Raw genomic sequence first — 22,720 nt, 5'->3', positions numbered from 1 at the left:
TCCTCTGGGGAATATGAATGACTCAATTACTTGTGCACAACTGTTAATGTAAACCCAATGGTGGAGCCGATGAAAGGTCATCGGGATCACTGAAAGCTTTAGGATTCACCATCTAGGGACTATGAATACACACAGCAAATGTCATGGTATAATAAGAAAAAAAGTCTAACTATCTCCAAATATCTATGGTATTTTTAGTCATGCCAATTTAGTTTAGCCATTTTGTGATAATAAATTCACGAATAATTGACTTTTTTAAGCTAAGGCAAGGCCATTCATGCATTTGTACAGCACCTTTCAAACAATTCCAGACAATTCCATGCTTTACATAAGGCCAATAAATGCATTAGAACAAATTTTAAAAAGATAGTGAAAAGGAGAATAAAATCAATCAAAATAGAATAAATTTGATAAAAATAAATAAATAAAAGCAGACAAGAAATATTGCAGTAATAAGTTGCCAGAAAATTTAATGAAGGAAATAAAAGTGTTGTAAAGAAATTACTCAATAAAAGGCACAATGTTTTTATTTAGATACTTACATTTACTCTCTAATTTGATTTAATATACAATATATACTCTATGACATTTCTGGGACAAAATGAACTAAACTCAAGGTCCACTTATTAGGTTTTTCAGAGCTTTGAATCATATCTCAGCATCTCAAATAGAACTTGAGTATCATCAAAAACAAGTGTTTGTACATAGGTGGAGATGATAAACCTCTGTCTCTGTTCAAAGATGATCTTTGACTCCTTCCCAGTCGACTGGTTCTGGACTGCTGTTCACAGACCACTTGTTCACACAGTGACTCACACAGGATTTCTGGAAAAGGTCATAAGTCTAAATTCCCAGCAATAACTACTCCCCCACAACTCTTTCACAAGCCACAAACCAACCCTGTGGAATTTTTTGTAGGTATTTAAAAAAAAAGAAAAAGTATTCATATCATATGATATGATATGTGCCTTAACCATTAGGCCACCAGGACATCCATCTATGAGCTGTTAACAGTTTCAACAAAAAGTGATTTATTTTTCCCTCTTAACTTCTCACATGATTTCATTCCAATAAATGTTCAAATGATCCAATATTTCACCAAAAATCAAAGATTAGAGAAAAAGTCCAAAAACTGAAAACAGATTTGTGTATCAGAACTTTGTTTTTTCTTCTTTCCTCTCCCTTTAATCATCTCACGACCCCTCAGAATTATCTGCTGACCCTTTGGAGGGGCCCGACCCCTAGGTTGGGAACCACTGGACTAAACTAGCTAACTGTATATAAAGAAGTTGAAACTAGCTCCACCTCCAGCAGCTACAACAGTAACATGCTGCTCTAACACTGATGCTTCACTATCAATAATCTAATGATGTCATATATAATAATATATCAGTCAGAGGGACCAAACCACTACTTTTACTGCAATACTTTAACTACATCAAGCTCATAATACTTATGTACTTTTACTATAGTAGGATTTTTCATGCAGGACTTTTACTTGTAATGGAGTATTTTTCCATTGCTTCATTGGTACTTTTAAAGGGTCTGAGTACTTCTTCCACCACTGGTGACATAATGAGAAAGCTGTCAGGGACACAGCAGATGGCAGCATTGTCACATATCAGAATTGTAGATACCTGTAAGACCAGTGTACTGAGTGAGGCAATAATAGAAGATCAGCTGGAGTCATAAGATAAAAAATAAAACCAGATTTGTCGTTATTTTTCATGCAGCAGCAGCTGCTCTCTGTCCGCATAAAATGACAAGATAAACCTAGACCTTGACTTGAACAGTTTTAGTCAGTGGTAGTGTTCTAGGTTAAGTTAAGACTTTATCATGGAAAGTCCTGGAATCATACTTGAATTCAAATCAGTTTCCACAAGGTGAAAAATCTGTATTTCCTGTCCTGTATTCCTCTTCCTGCATCACAAGCTGCAATTGCAGGCATGAAAAGGAGAAAATGTCAGACACCTTGTGAGGGGGGAAGGGTGGTGGAGGGAGAAGGCGACTGTCTCCCTCCCTCCTTCCCTCTCTGCTATACACACACACGTACACACACTCCCTCCCTCACACCAACACTGGCCATCAGCAGCGTCTGACGGCTGCATCCTTTGCTGTAGCAACACGGAAACTCCATCCTCCTCTGCCTCTCGTCTGCATCTGACATCCCGGCCGCAGGAGCCTTTTGTGTTTCCACGGGAACCATTGTGTTTCTCCCTTTTGGAGAGAAAGCAACACCATGGACATGATGGGCAACAAAGAGCGACGAGGCGTGAATTTCAAAGGCTTGCTGAAGAGGAATTGGCTTCTGATCGCCACGGTTTTATCAGTGCTGCTTGGTATGTGAAAGCCCCCCAATGTCTGCTCATGTATGCTGAGACGCTTTCACCTTTTATGCTGAGACGCTTTCACCTTTCTTGATGTCGTTTTTTATTTCCACGTCCATTCCTTCCTTATTGTCTTTGTTTTACCATTCAATCTTTTTTTCTGCTGCTGTCAGTGTTGAAATAAATCAGCCTCTTTTGCATCAGCTGGCCACTGCTTGACTAAACAGCCACAGTAAATGCTTATGTGTGTAAAGGAGCACATGCAGTGTATTTCATATTCATATATAATATAGAATGGAGGATGAGTACTCTGTGTGGTGCTGTAGGAGACATAGCCTCTGTCCTCCAGAGGCAAAGAGCAGATTTCTCCCCCAGTGTCTGGATGTGCCTCAGTCAAACGTGACCAGACTGAAGTGACAGCTGATGCTGGGTCAGTGTGGAGTCCTATAGCACAGTGTACAGTACACTATCTGTGGTTGCTTAGAACATATGGGCTTAGGAAGCATTACAATGTCTGAATTGTGGTTATCGGATGTCTTTTTATATTTTTTGACAGGTTACCTTGAGCTGCATGTCCTCTGTTAGATGGATCAGACAGTTAGTAGTACCTGCTTTCATTATTAAACACATTCAGATTTTAAAAAATAGTTCAACATTTCATAATATAAGCTTGTTTGTTCTCTTTTTGAGAAAGAGAAAACTCAAAACTGATACCATGGATTTCCAGACTATAAAGACTGAACACGGGGGAATCAGGTAGCCCGGGACTGTCCAAAGTTGTATGTCATTTGTTGAATATGTACACAAACACAAGTGTAAAAACTATAATTTGTGGTGTCAGGGGGACTTATATGCTGGAACTCTTTCTTTCAAACAACAGTTCCATTCATTTTACCCATTTTATCCATTCACCCAAGACATTTGTGCAGCATCTCTCAGTATAACTTGAACCTTGAACTTATGAACAGGTTGCTAGATACTTCCTATGAGCATGGGTTTTAGAATATTCTGTGTACAGACTGTACTGTGTAGTGACTAGACTTAATAAGTTTCTGCATTTGACCATTGTACATCAAGAAAAGTACCTCCTCTTAAAATCACAATTTTACAGTTTTGTTTGTGTACAGATTTATCGGACAAAATCAAATGTGTAAATTACAGACTTAACACAAAGCAAATTTTAGAGGTGGAGCAATTGCATTAAAAGAACAATGGAAAAAATGTGATTAGATGCGAATTCTCAAAATTGCGTGTATCCCGGGGCTTTATGAATTTTCCTCATAAATGTACAGAGATGAGACATAAAAAGAGAGACTTGAGGGAAATAACAGAAATAACTGATGTTTTCTGAGTTTAGTCAGAGGTTGAGCTGGACACAAATACCTGGCACACATCATCATGGTTGGTACATCTGGTGCTAGCATAACATACAGCTAATGTTCAACTGGTTCATTGGCTGTTTAAACACACACCTTTAAAGGTCTTGGTAGGTGTTTTTCTGCCACACACATACTCCAAGAAAGTAGAAGCAATTAAAGAGGCAACTGTTACTTTCTTTGCCTGTACTTTACATGGTAACATTAAAATGCCTACACTCTAGGTCGAAACAAAGTGCTTGACATCAACAAATACCAAATTGCAAAGTGAATGGAGCTGCTGGTTGCCAAAAGCATTTTTCCTCATTCTGTATTCCCATTTCAAGTTTTTCTTCAATAGATATCCTCAATGTTTCTTCACATAGAAACATGGTACTCTCCCGGATGAGGTAACAATAAAGGTTTATGTTATGGCCATTAGTTTTAATTAATTCAGCTCTCCCAGTGAGCATTTTCCCATTTCAAAAGATATTTAAGGAATGGCTGTGGTCACTAGTGAAAAGACATTCAAAACTGGTTCAGGAGTGAAAGTTTTTTCACCTACTATTTGAAGACGTTGATTAAACATTCATATTTAGACTATATTTCACTGGCAATACTGGCTTATCAGAGAACTTTGGTTTCTTAGTCAGGCTCCAAAATGACAATAGGCTATTATATGCACATTGTAGAGGATGAAAAATTTCACCAATGCAAATCCCAGTGAAGTATGATCTAGCAAAAGATGATTCCCACACCGGGTCTCATACCCCAGTCTCCCAAAACACAGACAACTGCACTGACCACTCAGCCAAAGCTCAGCTCCACCAGACACACAGACCTGCAGCTATTTATACATCCGTGACACAGGGACAGACAGCAGAACAGAGCAGAGGAGAGAGATGGAGAGAGTGCTACGAGTCCCAACCTGCGCTCTGTTATTGGATTTATTTGTTTTTCTTTTCTGCCCCAAAACAAATATTCCACTATTACTATATATTTCCATATTTATGAAACATTAAATACAGTGGAATTACATCTCTCGCTGTACATGCTGCCACTTGGTGACATCATCAGAGAACACAATGTATGTTTCCATAGTTATGCAGATGACACACAACTGTACATCTCTGCTGAACCAAATGATGCTGCAGCTATTAACTCCATCACCAACTGTCAAATAGCAATAAATAAATGGATGAGCAATAACTTCTGCAAATTAAATGAGGATAAAACTGAAATCCTTCTAGTCGGGCCCCAAAACCAAAAGAGAATAACTCCCTGGATTAAATCTGAGGTTACAAATCTTGGTGTTATCTTAGATTCAGATCTAAACTTCAGTTCACACATCAACAAGGTGATGAAAACATCATTTTTTCACCTCAGAAATGTAACAAAAGCACGATCATTTATAAATCAAAAAGATGCTGAGAAAGTAACTCATGCCTTCATCTCAAGCGGGCTAGACTACTGTAATGCACTTTTTACTGGACTCCCGCAAAAAGCCACTGAGAGACTTCAGCTCATCCAAAACTCTGCAGCTCCACTATTAACCAGAACCAAGAGGAGAGATCACATTGCGTCTACTTTTAGCTGCTCTGCACTCCCTTCCTTTAACATTTACGACCTCACAATTATGACCTCAAACTATGGAATACACTGCCCATAGATATCAGGGAAGCCAGATCGCTAGATACTTTCAAAAGAAAGCTTAAAACCTATCTCTTTACCCAAGCATTTAAATAGCTTCGCACTTGCTCTCTGCTGCACTTTTAAAATGTTATATTTTAATTTATTTTATACATTCTATGTTCTTTTCATATTTTATTCTTTGATTATTATGCATTCTATGTATTTTAGTTTCACCTTATCAAGTGGGTTTTACTTTAATTTTATTTTCCATCTTATGTTACATCAATGTTTTGTTTTGGGGTTTTTTTCTACATGCTTTTATGTTCTTTTATGTCCTTGTCATGTAATTTTTGTTGTAAAGCACTTTGAGCTGCATTTCTTGTATGAAAGGTGCTATAAGCTACAACTGAACAAATTCTCAAAATGATTTAACACGTTTGTGTTTTGTGACACATTGATGTTGTAGCTGCATTTCAGCTGGTTGAGAAGAGGGTGAAAAGAGGTCTTAGACATTCAGACTGAATATTTCCCAGTTTTCAACTAGAAATCAATGTTGACATCCCGGTTGGTGCTAACTGGGTTGTTTCTGAGAAACTGGGTTTTGTCTGTTATTTTGGCACGGTGGATGGGGTTAAATATTACACACCCAAATCAGGGGCCTGTTTCACCAAATTTGCAACATGCAAGCTGTGACTTGCAACATTATATAATGTCATCTTCCATTCATTTTGACACATGTAACTAATCAAAACAGATATGAACATATACTTGTGGCCCATGCATGAGCATGCAAGAAGACTGTATGTGCAATTTGCGAGAGACAATAATTTGAGAAACCGGATGCTGGCACCATTAGCAATCTGCATATAAGCAGTGTAATCTTTAGCTTCCACTGTTAGTGGCGTACATTACAGAAATTTAAAGCGGTGTGATTGAAAGTTTCTTCCCAAAATGCATCTTTGGAGTCATAGTTAACTTCTCCCCCAAAGCCTTTCTGTATACAAGGCTTGTACCTTCAACTTTGTATCAAGGAACCAGCACAACACAATTGTCCCTCTTTGATTAATGATCAACCAGGAAATCTTTATATCTAAGTGGTGCAAGTGTCATTCATCTAACACTGTTTATGGGAAAAATTAACTAGACCTTTACTTCAGAACCATCTGAAATAGCTCCCCCCTTCAAAACTCAATAGGTCATGTCTTAATAGATCACTGTTTGCTGTGTCATCCCAGTCTTTTACAAGCACCTTTAATGGTGGTCTGTTATGGGTGATAACGCACTTGGACATTTGGAGTGCATTACTAAAATCACTGAGTGGGATACATGTGAAGTTTATAGCTGGAAAATATACACCAGTGTGCACTGCGCCACATGAATTCCATATGGATTAAACCTCACTGACCTGTGAAATAATGTGATTGTAACAGTAGCTAATGCAGAGCTAATTCTGCATTCATTGAAGAGATATAATACATTTTAAATGTTGGAAATGTGCAGTGTTGTGTCTTTCTATGTCTGTATTCCATCCTATGTTGCCAACACCAACCAGACTAATCTGGTAACTGGATTATGACTCTATTTCACCTTTAGGTTGCATTGTGCTTGTTGATCTTGCTTCCACACGTTTATATTCAGCCATAATGATTGTCTGCTCTGTGATTCAAGCACTCTGACAAGCTGTGTTTCTTTGGTTTTCTTTTCAGCTGAAACCAAGTAGTCTTTATTATTTGACTGTGCCTCTCTCCTGATCTTGCAGGGATCAGTTTGGGCATTGTAGTTAGAGAGTATGCATCCCTCTCTCAACTCCACAAGCAATATTTTGGCTTCCCAGGAGAGATCCTCATGCGAATGCTCAAGCTGGTCATCCTTCCACTCATCATTTCAAGCATGATAACAGGTAACTTAAATGTGACTACTTTGAATCGCACCCTTAGTCCTACAATTTGTGATAGAGGGGTGCATTACAATGTGAAGATCAGTAATGAATGAATAAAGGTCAGTGTACTTTTAAATAATGAGGTTGTGAGAATGTGAGAATTTGCTGCTTTTATTTGTCTTACATGGTAACAAACTAAGTATTTTTGGCTGTTAACTGTTGTTTGGACAAACGATAACATTTTTATATGTCACCTTGGGTTCATCTGGGGTTCTGTGAACTTGTGATAGACATCACAAGTTGATGCCCAAAAAAATGCATGAATTGATTGTCAAATTGAACTTATTTAGTGCTTGGTAGAAAGCAATGTCAATGAAATGACGTTGGAAGACAAAACCAAATGCATTGCACATAGCTGCAAACTAATGAGATGCAACCAGAGCGTATCAGACTGCATAGTTTCAGCTGCTTGTGGTCTGAATGCAGCAAAGCTACAGTAAGACAAACATCTATCTGGTTATGTCAGTTCAGCTGTCTAAAGAAATTAAGTAACATTCACAAATACACAAGACAAGCATAGGGTATCTGATACTCCAGCTGACTGTTGAAGAATGTCAGTTAGGAGCTGCATTACATCTTCTCAAGCTAATCCCCTCACCTCATTCACAGCAGCATATGAAGGCCCCCTGCTGGAATGGAAATAAGCCTAGAAGCAGTTCATTCTTATATACGCAAAATGAAGAAATTACATAGCATATTTCACAGAAGCCTCAAATTGATCTTGCTCATGTAATGTGACAGTGATAGGGAGGAAATCTTCCACAAGCAGAATATGGGCAGGACTTTGAAAGCAAGATAGCATAGTGGCAGATTTTTTTTTTCTTTCTTTTGTTACCTTCAGCTTGAGCTAAAGCTGACTGATCAATGAGTACAAATGACAAATTATGTTTGGGAAAGAACTTTTACATCCTGGCATTTTGTTCCATTATTAGTCCATGATGCCAGTTTCCGCATCAGTAGATGTTGATTACTAAAATTTGTTTTTCCCACCTGCAATTCCCTTGAGTTTCACCACCTGTGCGCCATTATTTCTTACTGTGTATTATATGAATCTAAGCAGTGCCTGCAGTTGCACAGTGTAGTAACAGGAGTTCTCCTGATAACTCCTTTTTTCTGTATACATGTGTAAAAAGAGAAGTAAATGTATTGTTGCTCTCTATCCTGCTCAGGGAGGAAGTAGATGGTAAACGTATTGATTGCAGATTATTCAGTTTTGACATCAATTCAAGCTGTCTTGGATGTTGTTACTTGTTATGGTTTCCAATAGTTATAGACTTGGTATCTACCTATGTTTTAGGCCAAAAAATAAGGATTCAATCATTCCCACTCAGAAATATACTCCTATGGAAGTATTTAAAACTGCTTTGACTAAATAATTTTGACTAATGACATTTTATGCAATTCTCAACATTTAGGCCTTTTTACAAAATGTAAACATTTTTACAATTATTACTGATGTAAACTGTGCCTTTTATAGCCCCAGAAAACATGAATAACTTAGATTTAGCCATTGTCTAGTATAAATCTTGGTATGAAAGACCTTTAAACCAATTTAGAAGTTGTGTTGTATCAAATTGTTGCAGAAAAATGCACCAGAGCAAAAAACTTTCTCTTGAAAATAAAAGGGAGTCAGAGGTCCAAGCAGCAAAGTGTTCTTTTATTGCCGGCAAAAAAAGGGGAGCAAGTAGCACTTTTACAAAGAACCAAATCGCTTCAAAGGTTTTTTCTTTGGGGGATTGTTTTTATGTCCTTGGGTCGGCTTAGGTCACACCTTATCATCCACCCTTCCTAATTTTTGACCAATTATTATGTTACTTTTATCTCCGTCACTCGTTGTTGGTCAAAACTCTGTTTGAGAATATGTACTGGCATATTCAATTCTACCTGATTATATCCAATTTTTATATATAAGTATTGGAAATCATTTTACACCATTATTGCCAAGTTGTCTTCTGGCCTCTTATTTTTTTATAAGTTATTCTAGTCATTTTACACCCTTATTTCTTGATCTCCTCCAGAGAGTATTTTTTTTTAGAAGGTGAAGACTTTAATGCAGACCCAAGCAAAGTGACATGTAATACAAACACACTCAAATTTCTCCAGTGTATGATTATGATTCTTCTATTGTGCCTCTATACGTACATTGTGATTAAATATGGTTCATGAGATTATAACTACACCAATACAAATTGTATCACATTAGCCCTTATTGCTTATAAACTTATAAAATCAATCTGCATAGCTTAATATTGTCTTTAAGCACACCAATGACATTTAATGAAAATACACCACAGTTGCAATTGTGTTTTGATATTTGGCGGGTGGGCAAGCCTTTGGTTTAGATTTGGACTACATATTGTGTTTCTTGTCCTCAGGTGTTGCAGCCCTGGACTCTGAGGTATCAGGAAGGATAGGTCTGCGAGCTGTTGTATATTACTTCTCAACAACCATCATTGCAGTTATTCTCGGTGAGTTTATATTTTCCTTCTCTCAAGCCTCTCTTCACTTCGCTCGTACTGACGTGGTCAGCTAGCAGCTGGCTTAACAGCTAGCCTGGCTCTGCCTACTGACACCTTTAGATTTTACTAATTAACACATATCTTGTCAGTTTAATCAGTTTAATCAGTGCACGAATGGAAATGTAACAACAGTTCAAACCTCAGTGAGGTTGCCAAGTTTGGTGCCATTATGCCTGTACAGTGACCAAAACCTGTGCTACTTGACCACATCTGGCAACCTGAGCTACAGGGATAGATGGATAAACTGTAAAGAAATAGTTCCAGCATGTAACTCCACCTAAAACCACAAATTATAGTTTTTACATTTCTGTTTGAGTACAGATTTTAAAAACTCGATACAATATATAAACTAGTGCACTTTAGAGGTGTTTTTGAACTTTGGATTGAGCCAATAAGCTAGCCATTGCCCCCTGTTTCAAGTCTTTAAGTTATGCAAGGCTAAATCACGTCCTGACTCCAACAGTTCCTTTAAATTCTGCTATCTTTTGGATGACTTTAAAGTTCAGTCACCCAGATGGTGTGTGTAAAAGTGGTGGTTGATAATGTTATTGAGTTGTGGTCATCCTTTGCAGGCATTGTTTTAGTGATGACTATCAAACCAGGAGTCTCTCAGACAGCTGACCACATTGACAGAACTGGGACCACGCCCAACGTCACAACAGTTGACACACTCCTGGACCTCCTCAGGTGACCTAACAGCCATGTGAAAGAAACTGCATATGCTCTCATGAACATGATGAAAGTTTTTATGTTCAGAGTGCTCAGTTTGAATTTAAAGAATCTGCGGGCTTATGTCTTTCCCTGATGCTCTAAAATTGAAATACTTGACCCTTGGTGATCAGTCAACAGCAATTTGCCACCTCCTATTCTGTCTTTTAGCTTCTAACAAATTAAGTTGTACAATACATGTTGTTCAACACCAAAGGTAAAATTGTTTATATTTGTTCAGAATAGCCACAGTTGAGGGTAGGTCAAAACTATTGCCACAGCCTCTTCCTTGCCGCATTCCAGCGCCTCCCCATCTCTCTGTGTCTCAATGCGATAAATCATAGAAATGAGGCACACATTTTCGGACAGTCCATAAAAGCATTCATAGTGTTGTACTCGGTTGTACACACCAGAAGGGAAAGAAGTTGTCTAGTTCTGTGAAGAATGAAAAAAGAGCTTGAATGAGTTGTATGTACCTTCCCTTACTTTCATACATCCACACACCTGGCTGATCACTTTGAAAAAGTGATTGTGATTCTGGTATTTTCTGTTTTGGAAAATTACGGCATCTTAAAAAATTACGTTGATTTGGCCATCAGAAAGGGGTTTTCAGGCGCTGTTAGATGATCTGACAAGCACTTCGTTTGAAGCAAATTGAGACCTTTAATGCCAGGTTTAGATTAGACTTTACGACTAATCAGTTTCTTGAATTAAAGGCAATAGCCTTTAATGAAATCAATGTGCAGTACTAAACATCAGATTTCCCCGCAACTTTCTATTGACAAAATCTTGGTATCCCTGGAGAAAGCTATCTGCAAACACTGATTTCAGTATTTTAGCACTATTGCCTCAAAAGACACATACAGCAGACAGATGCAATGCCCCATCTGTTACTGAATGATTGTAGTACACATCATTATCCTCTGTGTCCTTCATCCACCCCCGATCTTGTCTTTTCACATCAACAGAAACATGTTTCCAGAAAATCTGGTGCAGGCTTGTTTTCAACAGGTAAGATGCTTTTGCACATCCATCATTCATTTCTGTGCCACTGTTTAAAGTGTGATTCAGACCTGCAGTACATCAGGCTCTGGTGATAATACAGTATGCAGCCATGTGAAGGTATCACTAGTGTTGTGAAATGTGACCTATTACACTCTAGTACAAGACCAAGCGCAAAGAGTTGGAGCCTCCAAAAGTGTCAGCCGACACCACCACAATTCCACCTCTGACAACTACTATCATGGCAGCAGTGGAGGTAGGTGTGAACAATACTCTATTCTGATAATGTAGAGCAGTCAGTACATAAATGCTATCAATGTCATTGCCTTTCCTGATTCCCAAATTTCTGGGAATTGAAAGAGGTTTACCTCTCACTGCCACATGGTGCAGCCGATGTGTAGATTTGCATTTCAAGGTTAGACTTGCATGAGTCCACCAGTGTCCTCTGTAGGAAACATTCTTCTACAGGATTGTTTGAGTTTTGATCTTAACACGACAACAGTGTGTCCTTGTTGATCCATCTGCTTCACGTTAAGTTTCATGTTTCTGCACCTGGCAACCAGCGTCTGATTTAAATGCATCAGAAGGCCCAATAATGAGTTATAAGTAGCTATGGGTCAGTGGGCTGTGATCCCATAGAAAACATTTGCACAGCTCATCAATGGCTCTTTAGAGTCAGCTAATGTGCTTGTGAAAGCAGCTTCCTGGCCTGGTCTTGGCTAACTGAATGAATCACCTCTTTGTTTTCTCTGTCAGCAGAATATCACCAAGGACTATAAAATCATTGGGACATATTCTGATGGAATCAACGTATTGGGTCTTATCGTATTCTGTGTTGCTTTTGGACTTGTCATTGGGAAGATGGGTGAAAAGGGACGCATCCTCCTGGAATTTTTTGATGCCCTGAATGAAGCAACCATGAAACTGGTGCAGATAATTATGTGGTATGTATAAAAGACTGGTCTACAGGCATGGGCTTCCAAAGGTACACAAAGTTAAAACCTACGTACATGGTGAACTCAGGAGCATCCTTTCAGTTGTTAAAACTTGGATAACTATGTACATGTGACTTTTTGTGTACTTTTTAAGAATGGATCCATAATGTTTGAATGGACCTAAAACTGAGACCCGAACTTAGCCAGTACCCATTCTTCAAGGCCTAGCCCCTTTGAATCCGACTAGTACTGAAAATCTTGAGACTTGAATCGCTATCTTGCTCTTCACCTTTTAAACGGTGGTTAACAAAAAAATCTTAACTCAGGGTTTTCTTAGTATTTTTCTCGAGCTTTCAATCACATCTCATGGTTTTCCTCACCAGATGGAATTATTTGGATAGGGTTGCAAACTTGGTTGTGAAATGGAGCTCATAGTATTAGAAAAAGCAAATAATTGGACCTTGTGTAAAGTTTTTAAACATATTAGACCAACACAGAATGTGGCCCATTAGCTATTCCAGCTATACCCAACTAATCCTCTTAGGCCAACCTATGACATCTCATAACATTTTATTATTGTACCTGTTGGTCCATCCCAAGATACATTTAACCTTTTCCAAATATTTGCCAGATGAGCACTACTGGTAAACTCAGACCATCTTTCCCAACTGAACTTGACAGTTCAATCAGTCACAGTCCAGAACAGAACAATATACAGGCCCAATCAAGTTATTGAGGTGCCAGTTTTTAGCTACTGTATGTATGTGTATGCATGCAGTATTGGAATCTCAACACTGTTGTCATAACAATATTTCCAGAATGCATGTGCCTTCCTCCTAATTATATTTATTTAAGAAGCCCCCCTCTGGCTGCGTTTTGCTTTGCAAGCAGCACCTCCCACTGGGACTTTTGTAGCACAACACATATGGGCGTAGAGAACTTGGGACAATCTGAGAGAGAAAGAGAAAAACTTAACGAATTAGGTTTGAAAATGACTAAACTGGAGTTCGAAGCTACATAAAATAAAGTGGCCTTGAACCAAACCAGGTTGGGTAGCAGAAGTCTTTGGATCCTTGGTAGATACAATGATCAAAACCATTTCTACACTCAAAATTAGGTCCAGATTAGATAAATCACTTGGTCTATAAAATAGTGGAAAATGCCCACCACAATTATCCCAAAAACTCAAGTTGACATATTCAAATTTCTTTATTTGTCCCACCAACAGTTCAAAACAGAAAGATATTTTTAAATTATCATAGAAGACTAAGAAAACCAGCAAATATTTCCATTCGGGAAGCAAAAATTATTTGAACATTAATCGATCATTAGAATGGTTGCTGATTATTTTCTGTCAATTGATTAATAAACTCATCATTTCATCTGTTGTCCAAATTCACAATATTTGATATAATCGCAGATTCTATACCCCAAATGACTCAAACTATTTGTGTTTTTTCAGCTACATGCCAATAGGGATCCTGTTCCTAATCGCTGCTAAGATCATTGAGGTGGAAGACTGGGAGATCTTCAGGAAGATGGGTCTTTATATGGTGACGGTGCTGAGTGGGTAAGCTGTCCCGTTACTCTGTATCCGCCTGTTCCAGACACTGGGATTTATGGTTGACATTTGGGCCGATTCTCCCCTCAGTGATACAGTAAAAGCTGAGCTCTGTGTGGGCACTGATAAGGGCCAAGGACATTTAAAACTGCTCAACCTGCAGATGCAGTAATGAAAGCTTCCTCATGCCTCTAAATCTAAGTGACACCATTAAAGACTGTACTGTAAATCCCCTCCAGTTAGGTCAGAGGGTTAGTCCAAGGCTCAGAGCGCTCCTGTGACGACATCTGTGCGCACAGTGCTCACACTTTTTTGTAATGTTCTGAATGCAGCAAAAAATGCTTATAAAAAACTTTTTCATTATTGCTTCCTCTTACATGAAAATGCATTACTTGCATTGTGAAGTTGAAATTTTCACTTTGCGGTGTTAAATCTTTACATGTGATAACTTCAGCTGTCACACCTCACTTAATTTTATGCGTTTGTCGTGAAAAATCATTATTATTAAATAGCCTTTTTCCAACAATTACTATAACGATGCTTTGTACAACCGCACCAATTCCAACAGTATTCAGATTAAGCCTTTTAGGAGTCCATTGTTTTTTTTTTCAAGGATTTAACAGTTGCCTCATTGAACTGTGTTTAGGCCCAGTGAAAAGATGCAGCAGAGAGTACATTAACTCAAGTACTGTACCATTTATGGCACTATACATGAATATTTCCTTTATGTCTTACCCTTATACATCTACATTTCAGAAGAAAATTTTGTACTACATTTATCCGACAGCTGTAGTTATTATTTTTTAGAAGAAGATTGTAAATACATGGTTGCCATTGTTATTGATTAAGCTGCGAAACAATAAATGATGTAGTTACAATTATCTCTACTTTGACCAACTATAACAATAAAATACTGCTATGTTAACATTACCACATCAGTTATACAATTATATAATACATACAATATAATATAACACTCTGGAAGGGGACATTCTGCATAAAGAGTACTTTTATGAGTCCTTTAAGTACATATTGCACCCAATAATACAGTACTTTTGTGTTCTGTATTCAGTGCAGTACTTTTACCTGTAATGGAGTATATTTTACATGGTTGTAATTCTACTTTTAAAAAGTAAAAGTAAGTAAGTAAGTAAGTAAGTAAAAAAGTATAAGCACAGTGTGAGTGCATGATATTGATTCTAGTAATATCTTGACATGACAGCGTGCAAAACATTTTAGGGACTTTATTTTTTCATGGGGCAACTGAATAGTTAATAACATGATATTAACTTACAAGCACTTTTCTTTTGTCTGATGATTATAGATATGAAGTGTACGTATTTCTCTAAAAGCCTTATATTGTGCTAGTAATACAGAACCAGTATGAAGTAATTCTTTTCAAGTACATTGTTGTATAATAAGCTCTGTTTTATTCCTCAGTCTAGCCATCCATGCCACCATCTGTCTGCCACTGATCTTCTTTGTCATTGTGAGGAAGAACCCATATACATTCACACTGGGTATGGCTCAGGCCCTGGTGACAGCACTCATGATCTCCTCCAGGTCAGAATCCTCTTTGTGCTTGTACTCATTCATAAATTGCCATTATTTTTATATATTTCATTTCAGGGCAGCAAGGAAAAACACATTTTTCATATTAATGACTCAAAACCACTGTGCACAATAAGGTCACAGTAACAAAGCAACCACTGAGTTTAATAAATGTCTTCCAGCTCTGCAACCCTGCCTGTCACCTTCCGATGTGCTGAGGAAAACAATCGCATCGACAAGCGAATCACCCGCTTCGTCCTCCCAGTGGGTGCCACCATTAACATGGACGGCACAGCACTCTATGAGGCAGTGGCTGCTATCTTCATCGCCCAGCTGAATGACTATGCTCTGGATGTGGGCCAGATTGTTACCATCAGGTACAGCTTAGTCACTCAGGGCATTTCTAACTGCAAGTTATGATACAATACAGTACAATACAATGCAGTTTTATTACTGACCAGGATGGAACCACACCTTGTCCATAAAAATTATAAAAACATAAAACACTGAAGAAAACATGTAAAATGCTTTCTACAGCATGTCTACCAAGAAAGTTATCACTGACACCATGGACATTAAGGCACAATAACTGCTTGTTTTGTTCGTCCTTGAGAGTTTCAAAGTTCATTCTTGACCTTAGAAACAGAAATTGAAAAATCAATCTCACCATAAGGTCCCTTTAACAGATGTTCTAGCTGTTTTAGTTCTTTCAAGTGTACACAATTTTCCACAGAAAAAGAGAAGCAGATTTGCCAAGTTTATATGGAACTGAATTTTTTTTATTTTTCTGAGCTGTTTAAGGACTTCTTGTCCCCTGCTGGCTCAAACATTAAAATTGAAAGTTCATTCTTGATCTTGGGAACAAAGAGAAGTCCTTAATGTGACTAGAAAAATGGAAATTTGAACATCTACAATTGCATGACAACTGGACAATTTGTGGTGAGACTGTCAACTACTTGGTTAGGGTTCAGGAAAGATTGTGGTTGTAGCTTCAAGGGGACATAACATGTTTTTTTGTGATTTTATATATATATATATATATATATATATATATATACACATACATACATATACACACACACACACACACACACACACACAAGTATGTATGTATGTATGTATGTATATACGTTCACATTCTCAGTAAAGAACAAGAAAAAGACATGAAATCTGACTATTTATGTAGCCTCCTGCTAACTCTGGTGCAGTACATCAAATGTTAACATTTATGTTAAACACTGTACATGGTCTCAAGAAATACAATACAACAAAATGTAGTATCATATTTCAAGGCATACCATCTAATAGTTGAGACATTTAACTCAAGAGGAGGAGTGCAAGAGGAAAAGTCAGGGGTTCAACTAAGTCAGCAGGATTCATTGCCTGGGAACCATGAATGTCAGAACAAAATTTCATGGCAATTCATCCATTTTGAGTTATTTCACTGAACAAGTGAGAAGTTTGACTGGCTGGCGGTGCAAGAGGTAAAGTCAGGGGAAAAGTCAGGGGATCACTATTGGGTTCACTGTTGGGGCACCATGGATATTTGTACTACATTGAATGTCAATTTGCCATTTGGACCAGAATCTTTTGGTATAGGAGTAACATTTCCTTTCTGCATGTTTTTTCTCTTTGTTTCAGTATAACAGCAACAGTTGCCAGTATTGGAGCAGCAGGAGTTCCTAACGCTGGGCTTGTCACCATGGTGATAGTCTTAACAGCTGTAGGATTACCTGCAAGTGACGTCACTCTGATAGTCGCTGTGGATTGGCTGCTGTAAGTTTTTGTCCGTCAGATTGTTTTTCCTTCTTCTCGGATGAAAAAGTTAAGATTATAACATAAAAGAGATGCTGTAGAATTCATTTGATGGTTTGTTTTAGGGATCGGTTCCGTACTATGATCAACGTGCTTGGTGATGCTTATGGAGCCAGCATTGTCCAGAAACTATCCAAGAGGGAACTGGAGAGGATGGATCTGACATCAGACGTGGACGTTGCCAACCCCTTCGCCCTGGAAGCCACTTTGGATGACGAAGAGTGCGAGAAGAAATCCTATGTCAATGGAGGCTTCACTGTTGACAAGACAGATGCAATCTCCTTTACTGAAACCTCCCAGTTTTAGCTTCTGGCTGGCTCAGAGGAGCAAAGAAAGTGCCATGCTGCTATGGATGTAAAGCAGAACAACCTTCCATCATGTATCTGCACCATGACGAGTGAGCATCCATCCAAGCTCAAACATCAGCAATAGCAGCCTCCATTAAGCTTATCCAAGATGATCACCCTTCATGTCGGACATTTACAACCACGACTAGATTAAAGTGCTTCCCTCTTACACTGATATTGTGCCAAGATTGAGAAAAGTCTGTTTTCTTTTGAATTAGAGTGATTTCTTTCTTGCAAAGATACACTCAAAAGAAGAGCTGTTTGTGTGAGTTGTGCATGAGGACATTCTTTTTGGATGTATGTGAGGTGTGTGTATGTATTCTGAAAATATCAATTCAACACCGGTACAACAAAACAATAATCTGTATTTCACACTTCAATCCGACTTTATTTGCTCGTTGATTAGACAATAACTCTTTAAAATGTTTGAATGATCTTTTTTGTGTGGCTGTTGTTGAATGTTGGTGTCCATAATGCACTGCTTGTATATCTATCTGTATATTTAAACTGTGCCAAACATATAAAGAGGTTTTTCACCGAGTTGCATGAAGCAATATGTTAAAGAAATGCTGATCGCTGGCTGCAGACAGACTTCTTTTATGGAGACTTCACAAAGACTAGATATGATTAAAGAAGGTTTATGAAGTCATTGAACACTGTGAAATTTGAGGACATTTTTTCAAAACCAAATCACTAACATTCATTGATTGATTGCAAAGTATATTAATCATAAATAGTGTCTGTGTTTAGGCAGTGTGGGGAAATAATACAGTATATTAGATACCCCAAATTGTACCTTCTAAAACAAGACCGTTTCAATTGTATAATGGATTTATGTGTCAATAATTCAATAATCAGTGTGTCTTTTTAAGTGCTTTTTTTAAACAAATCTGCTACTTTACTTTCACTGTGGTGTAGAAATATGTTCAAATGCTCTTAAACTAATGGTAATCAAGCTACTGTAGGACATATATAAATCTAGCTCGTTACAGGCATTTTTGTTGAAACAACCATTTGCACATTTGGTCAGCTATTAAAGGAATAGTTTGACATTTTGGTAAATACACTTATTCTCCTTTCCAAGAGAAGATCGATGTCAATCCCATGATTAAGTGCTGTGTATGGAGCTGGATCCAAAAGACAGTTAGCCTAACTTAGCATAAAGACTGGCAATATGGAGAAACAGCTATCCAGGCTCAGACATATGCCTACAACACTTCTAAATCCCAACAATTAATGCACTGTATTCTGTTTGATAAATCTGTACACAAACAGATACATAAAAAAGTGTAGACAACCATCCACCCAGCATTTCTGTCCTGGCAAACTCAGCGTCATGACAAGACTCCTGGGAATCACTCCGCCAAGAAATAGTTACAGAAAAGAACTCCTAAAACCCCAGATTACGAATGACATATGATTTATTTGGAGTTTTTAGAAGTGTTGGTAGGTGTATTTTTAAGCTTTGGACAGGCTAGCAGTTTGAGCCTCCTTTGAATCATAATGCTAAGCTAAGCTAATTGCCTCCTGACTTATGCTGTGTATTTAACACACAGACATGAGTTTTTTAATCTTCTCATCAACATCTCAGTTAAAAAGTGGATAAGCATATAATCCAAAATCAAATACAAGCTACAGAAACACAGGCTCAGCACATAGTACATATGTACATCACCTCAACAGTTAGCTATGACAGCTTTTTCTTTGACAGTTTCACTTCCCATGGCAAATGCTACAGTAAGAACCAAATGGGTTACAGTTGCAACATTCAGAACAGTTGTGTCATTTGTAACACCTCAGAATGCGTTTGATCTGGTTTGTAGCCATTGTCATATGACTGTAAAGCTGGACCACACCTTGCAACATTTGCTATACGGCAACAAAGAAATACCCACACCAACAGGACACAACATACATCAACTACTTCAGTACACAAGGTAATCAGTCAGTCATCACTCACTTAACTTCATAATCTAAATGTGCCAGGTTTCTGTTACTGTTGCAACTAACTAAAAAGAAAAAAAAGTTTGGGAGAGCTTGAGAGATATTTGGAGGAGGCATTATTCCGATCGTGACACCACCCTCCAGCCCTGTTAGACAGTTTGAAGCAAAGTTGTCAATATACTGTATATATCTATGGTCCATTGTGCCAAAAAGGTTGAGAACACCTGCTATAGAAAATGTCAAACTGTCAGAGAAACCATAGCTGGCAAACAAGCTTATGAGAGTGTCACGGTACTTTACATTTTTTTCTTCTACACTCCTATCTATCCCACCCATTTTTGATTTGATGTTATGTTTTTGTTATTTCCAGCCTTATGGCTAGTTAGCTAGCTAGTTAGCTAAATGTGGGTGACTGACAATTGTGGCTGAAACGCACTGCAAAAAAGCAAGTCACAGTTTTATTGGAAATTTTAAAAAATAACATAGACTTTTGTTTTACATCTGGCTGTGATTGGCTAGCCGCACTTCCACAACACAAACATAAACAGGACTATAAGTATGAAACTAGGCTAACGGCCCCTAGAGGCAACAATGTCACACCCCACAATACTAGCGTGTTGGACAGAATGAATAACATATCTACCGCTTTGCTATTCTTAGAGCGTTATTAGTGTCAGAGCTAAAACTATAATGCAAGAGGAAAAACCACTGGATCATTAAAATAATGCTAGGAACATGAATCTGCTCTTGTATTGAACCAATTAGCGAATTGATCAATTTGTTTGTTGACAGAACAAATTTTAATTAAGTCACTTCCCAAGCAAAACACCAAAAGTTTGCTGATTCCAGCTTCTGAAATGTGACGATTTCCAGCTTTTCTTTGTCAGTGGTCAGACTAAACAAGAAGTGAAGATGTCAGTTTGGTTTTTGGGAAAATGTGTTGGGCATGGTTTCATTATTTCTTGATATTACATAATTTAAAAGATTAATAGTGAAAATTATCAGTAGTTGCAGCATAAATGTAATTATGTCATATCTTTTGTACAAAAATGACCTTTAGCTCGAGGTTGGTGAAAGAGGAAAGGTAAAACAGCAACGACATTAGAAAGGGTTCATCTTCTGGTGAGCATTTTGATAGTTCTTGTGTTCAGGTGGAAATGTGGGCTTGATGGTGGCAATAATCTTGCCTTTTGAAATCTGGACAAAAGTGTTGGACAGATAGACTGACAGGCCTCATCATCATCACAGAATGTCAATGACAGTTGATGCTTTGATGCAAATGCCACAAGTGTCTGCACTTCTGTTAATGCTCCTATCTAATTGTGGTCTTGCACTCTTTTATACATATGTATTTCCATTTCTGTAACTGAGATGTACATTATATATTTGACTCCATGCAGCAGCTGCACACTAAGATGCTTGCACACACAGTACTTAAGCTTGGAATAAGGGGTGTGACCTTTTTTAGCCAGCTTAAAAAATAAATTACATGGGACCAACAGTGGTATCACTGGGTTTTCTGTTGTTGTATCTATGCTATTAATTTACAGTATGTTTGAATACATCCATTAAATGGTCCCAGTGTTGGTCCCATGACCACTGTTCCCAGCATGATAATCATTTTTTTTAGTTTAAGTAAGTGTGAGAGTAAGTAAGAGTGGTCCTGTTTTGTTTGGTTTCTTTTCCAACATCACAATAAATATGGTCATACCTGTCCGAATTCTTAGAAGAATATACAATATTTCCACCTTCTACACAGTAGTGGTCAAATTGAAACTGCCAGCATAGTTTACAGCACAATATCATATTCTACTACATGTTATATTCATAGTGGGAAGTCGGAAATTTCCCACGGGTTTGACATGCTAATTTTAATGGTCTAGCTTGGGAAAAATCACATAAGAAACACCTGTGACATTTTCTTTGGTTTGTGTAAAATATTGTTCCCAAAACAACAGCTAATGTGTCAGTATTTAACAATGTTAGTAGCTAGGCTAGCATAGAAAACAGCAATCTACTACTTTATTTTTAAAATTCCTTGCTAGATTAACATTCTAATTTCAGTCATAGTGCTTGGAAAAATCACATAAGAAACAAATGAGATTTTCTTTGTTTAGTGTAAAATACTGTTTCCAAAGCAGTATTTTTCTACTTATTAGCTACTTAGCGTAGCAAAAAGTAGAAACTGCAAATGCTAACATTACTTTCTTTCAGCTTTATACTAAACCAAGTATCATGTAGATATTTAGATAGATTTTTGGTCATGCAGTGATGAAAACTTAACTTTGTCACATTATATGTTCATTAAAGTAATATTGTTTACCATGTGCGGTTGAAATTTCTTATGTGAGCAAAAGCCTATAAGGGCCTTCCATTTTTTTTCTCCAAGAGGACAAAATTTCTGAATCTATTGAGTGTCGAATACAGTCTTAGCAAGCCTCCAGGAAGTATGCCGGGCTTTGAAGCCAATTTGACATAGTGGCATAGACTTTTTCCTATAGACTTACATTGTGAAAGACATGTCTGTAAATCAGTTTTTTTGAGCATCACAACCCCCACAAAATGACTCGTTTCACTATCAGAATTTGGTCCATTCGGTCCGATAACATTTGGAAAGTCTAGAAGAGCCGCAGAATTGAATTATTTTATCCCCATTCAAGTTAACGGAGGGCTAAACCAAGTTAGCCAACTTGGCTGGTGGAAGTCTCTGGTGAGCATGCTCCACAGGCCCAATAATTAGGAAGCATGAGCAACATCTGGGTAATTTGTTTACAGTGGGAACTGGCTTTTTTGGCTTCATGTGCCACTGACTGACTTTCATAGGAATGAATGGGGGCCTCCCTCCAACGTTGTATCCAGTTCTCTTTATGCATCCATGAGTCTTAGTCTCAGTGTCTCCATTTTAGTTGTCCCTACACTGCCAAAAGGGCCATACATATTTGAAATGAAACATGAGTGAATGAAGGTGCTTGTTTGTATTTCTATATTAATCAGAGATGACAGAAGATAACCTTTTGCAAATCAGTCAATCAAAAGCACACTATGATGGCGTCAACCAACCCACTTTCTGTACAGACAACTACTT

The 22,720-nt window shown here is 37.8% G+C and overlaps 1 protein-coding gene across 2 annotated transcripts; it reads left to right on the top strand.

The window, feature by feature from the left end:
• Nucleotides 1–1,516: 1,516 nt before the first annotated feature.
• Nucleotides 1,517–21,962, top strand: slc1a1 (solute carrier family 1 member 1). Of its 2 annotated transcripts, none has more exons than XM_042401085.1 (12): nt 1,517–2,339; nt 7,074–7,214; nt 9,629–9,721; nt 10,345–10,459; nt 11,449–11,491; nt 11,643–11,738; nt 12,239–12,426; nt 13,880–13,987; nt 15,419–15,541; nt 15,712–15,906; nt 17,171–17,305; nt 17,410–21,962. In XM_042401085.1, exons 1-12 carry the CDS (start codon nt 2,240–2,242, stop codon nt 17,648–17,650), a joined length of 1,578 nt encoding a protein of 525 aa, XP_042257019.1. In that variant the 5' UTR covers nt 1,517–2,239; the 3' UTR covers nt 17,651–21,962. The 2 variants fall into 2 exon arrangements, with proteins under 2 accessions (XP_042257019.1, XP_042257020.1); XM_042401086.1 differs by having other exon boundaries at nt 1,521–2,339; nt 12,242–12,426.
• The last annotated feature ends 758 nt before the right edge of the window (nt 21,963–22,720 follow it).

This window comes from Thunnus maccoyii, chromosome 22 (genome assembly GCF_910596095.1).
Source record: "Thunnus maccoyii chromosome 22, fThuMac1.1, whole genome shotgun sequence".
In the NCBI taxonomy this organism is placed as follows: domain Eukaryota; kingdom Metazoa; phylum Chordata; class Actinopteri; order Scombriformes; family Scombridae; genus Thunnus; species Thunnus maccoyii.
This window is presented reverse-complemented; position numbering and strand designations above follow the sequence as displayed.

Bases quoted from the DNA above. Each gene is read 5' to 3' on its own strand.
- slc1a1 (XM_042401085.1), top strand. From the start codon at position 2,240: ATGGACATGATGGGCAACAAAGAGCGACGAGGCGTGAATTTCAAAGGC. The intron at 10,460-11,448 runs GTGACCTAACAG...TCACATCAACAG, and splicing joins ACACTCCTGGACCTCCTCAG to AAACATGTTTCCAGAAAATC. The intron at 11,492-11,642 runs GTAAGATGCTTT...ATTACACTCTAG, and splicing joins TGCAGGCTTGTTTTCAACAG to TACAAGACCAAGCGCAAAGA.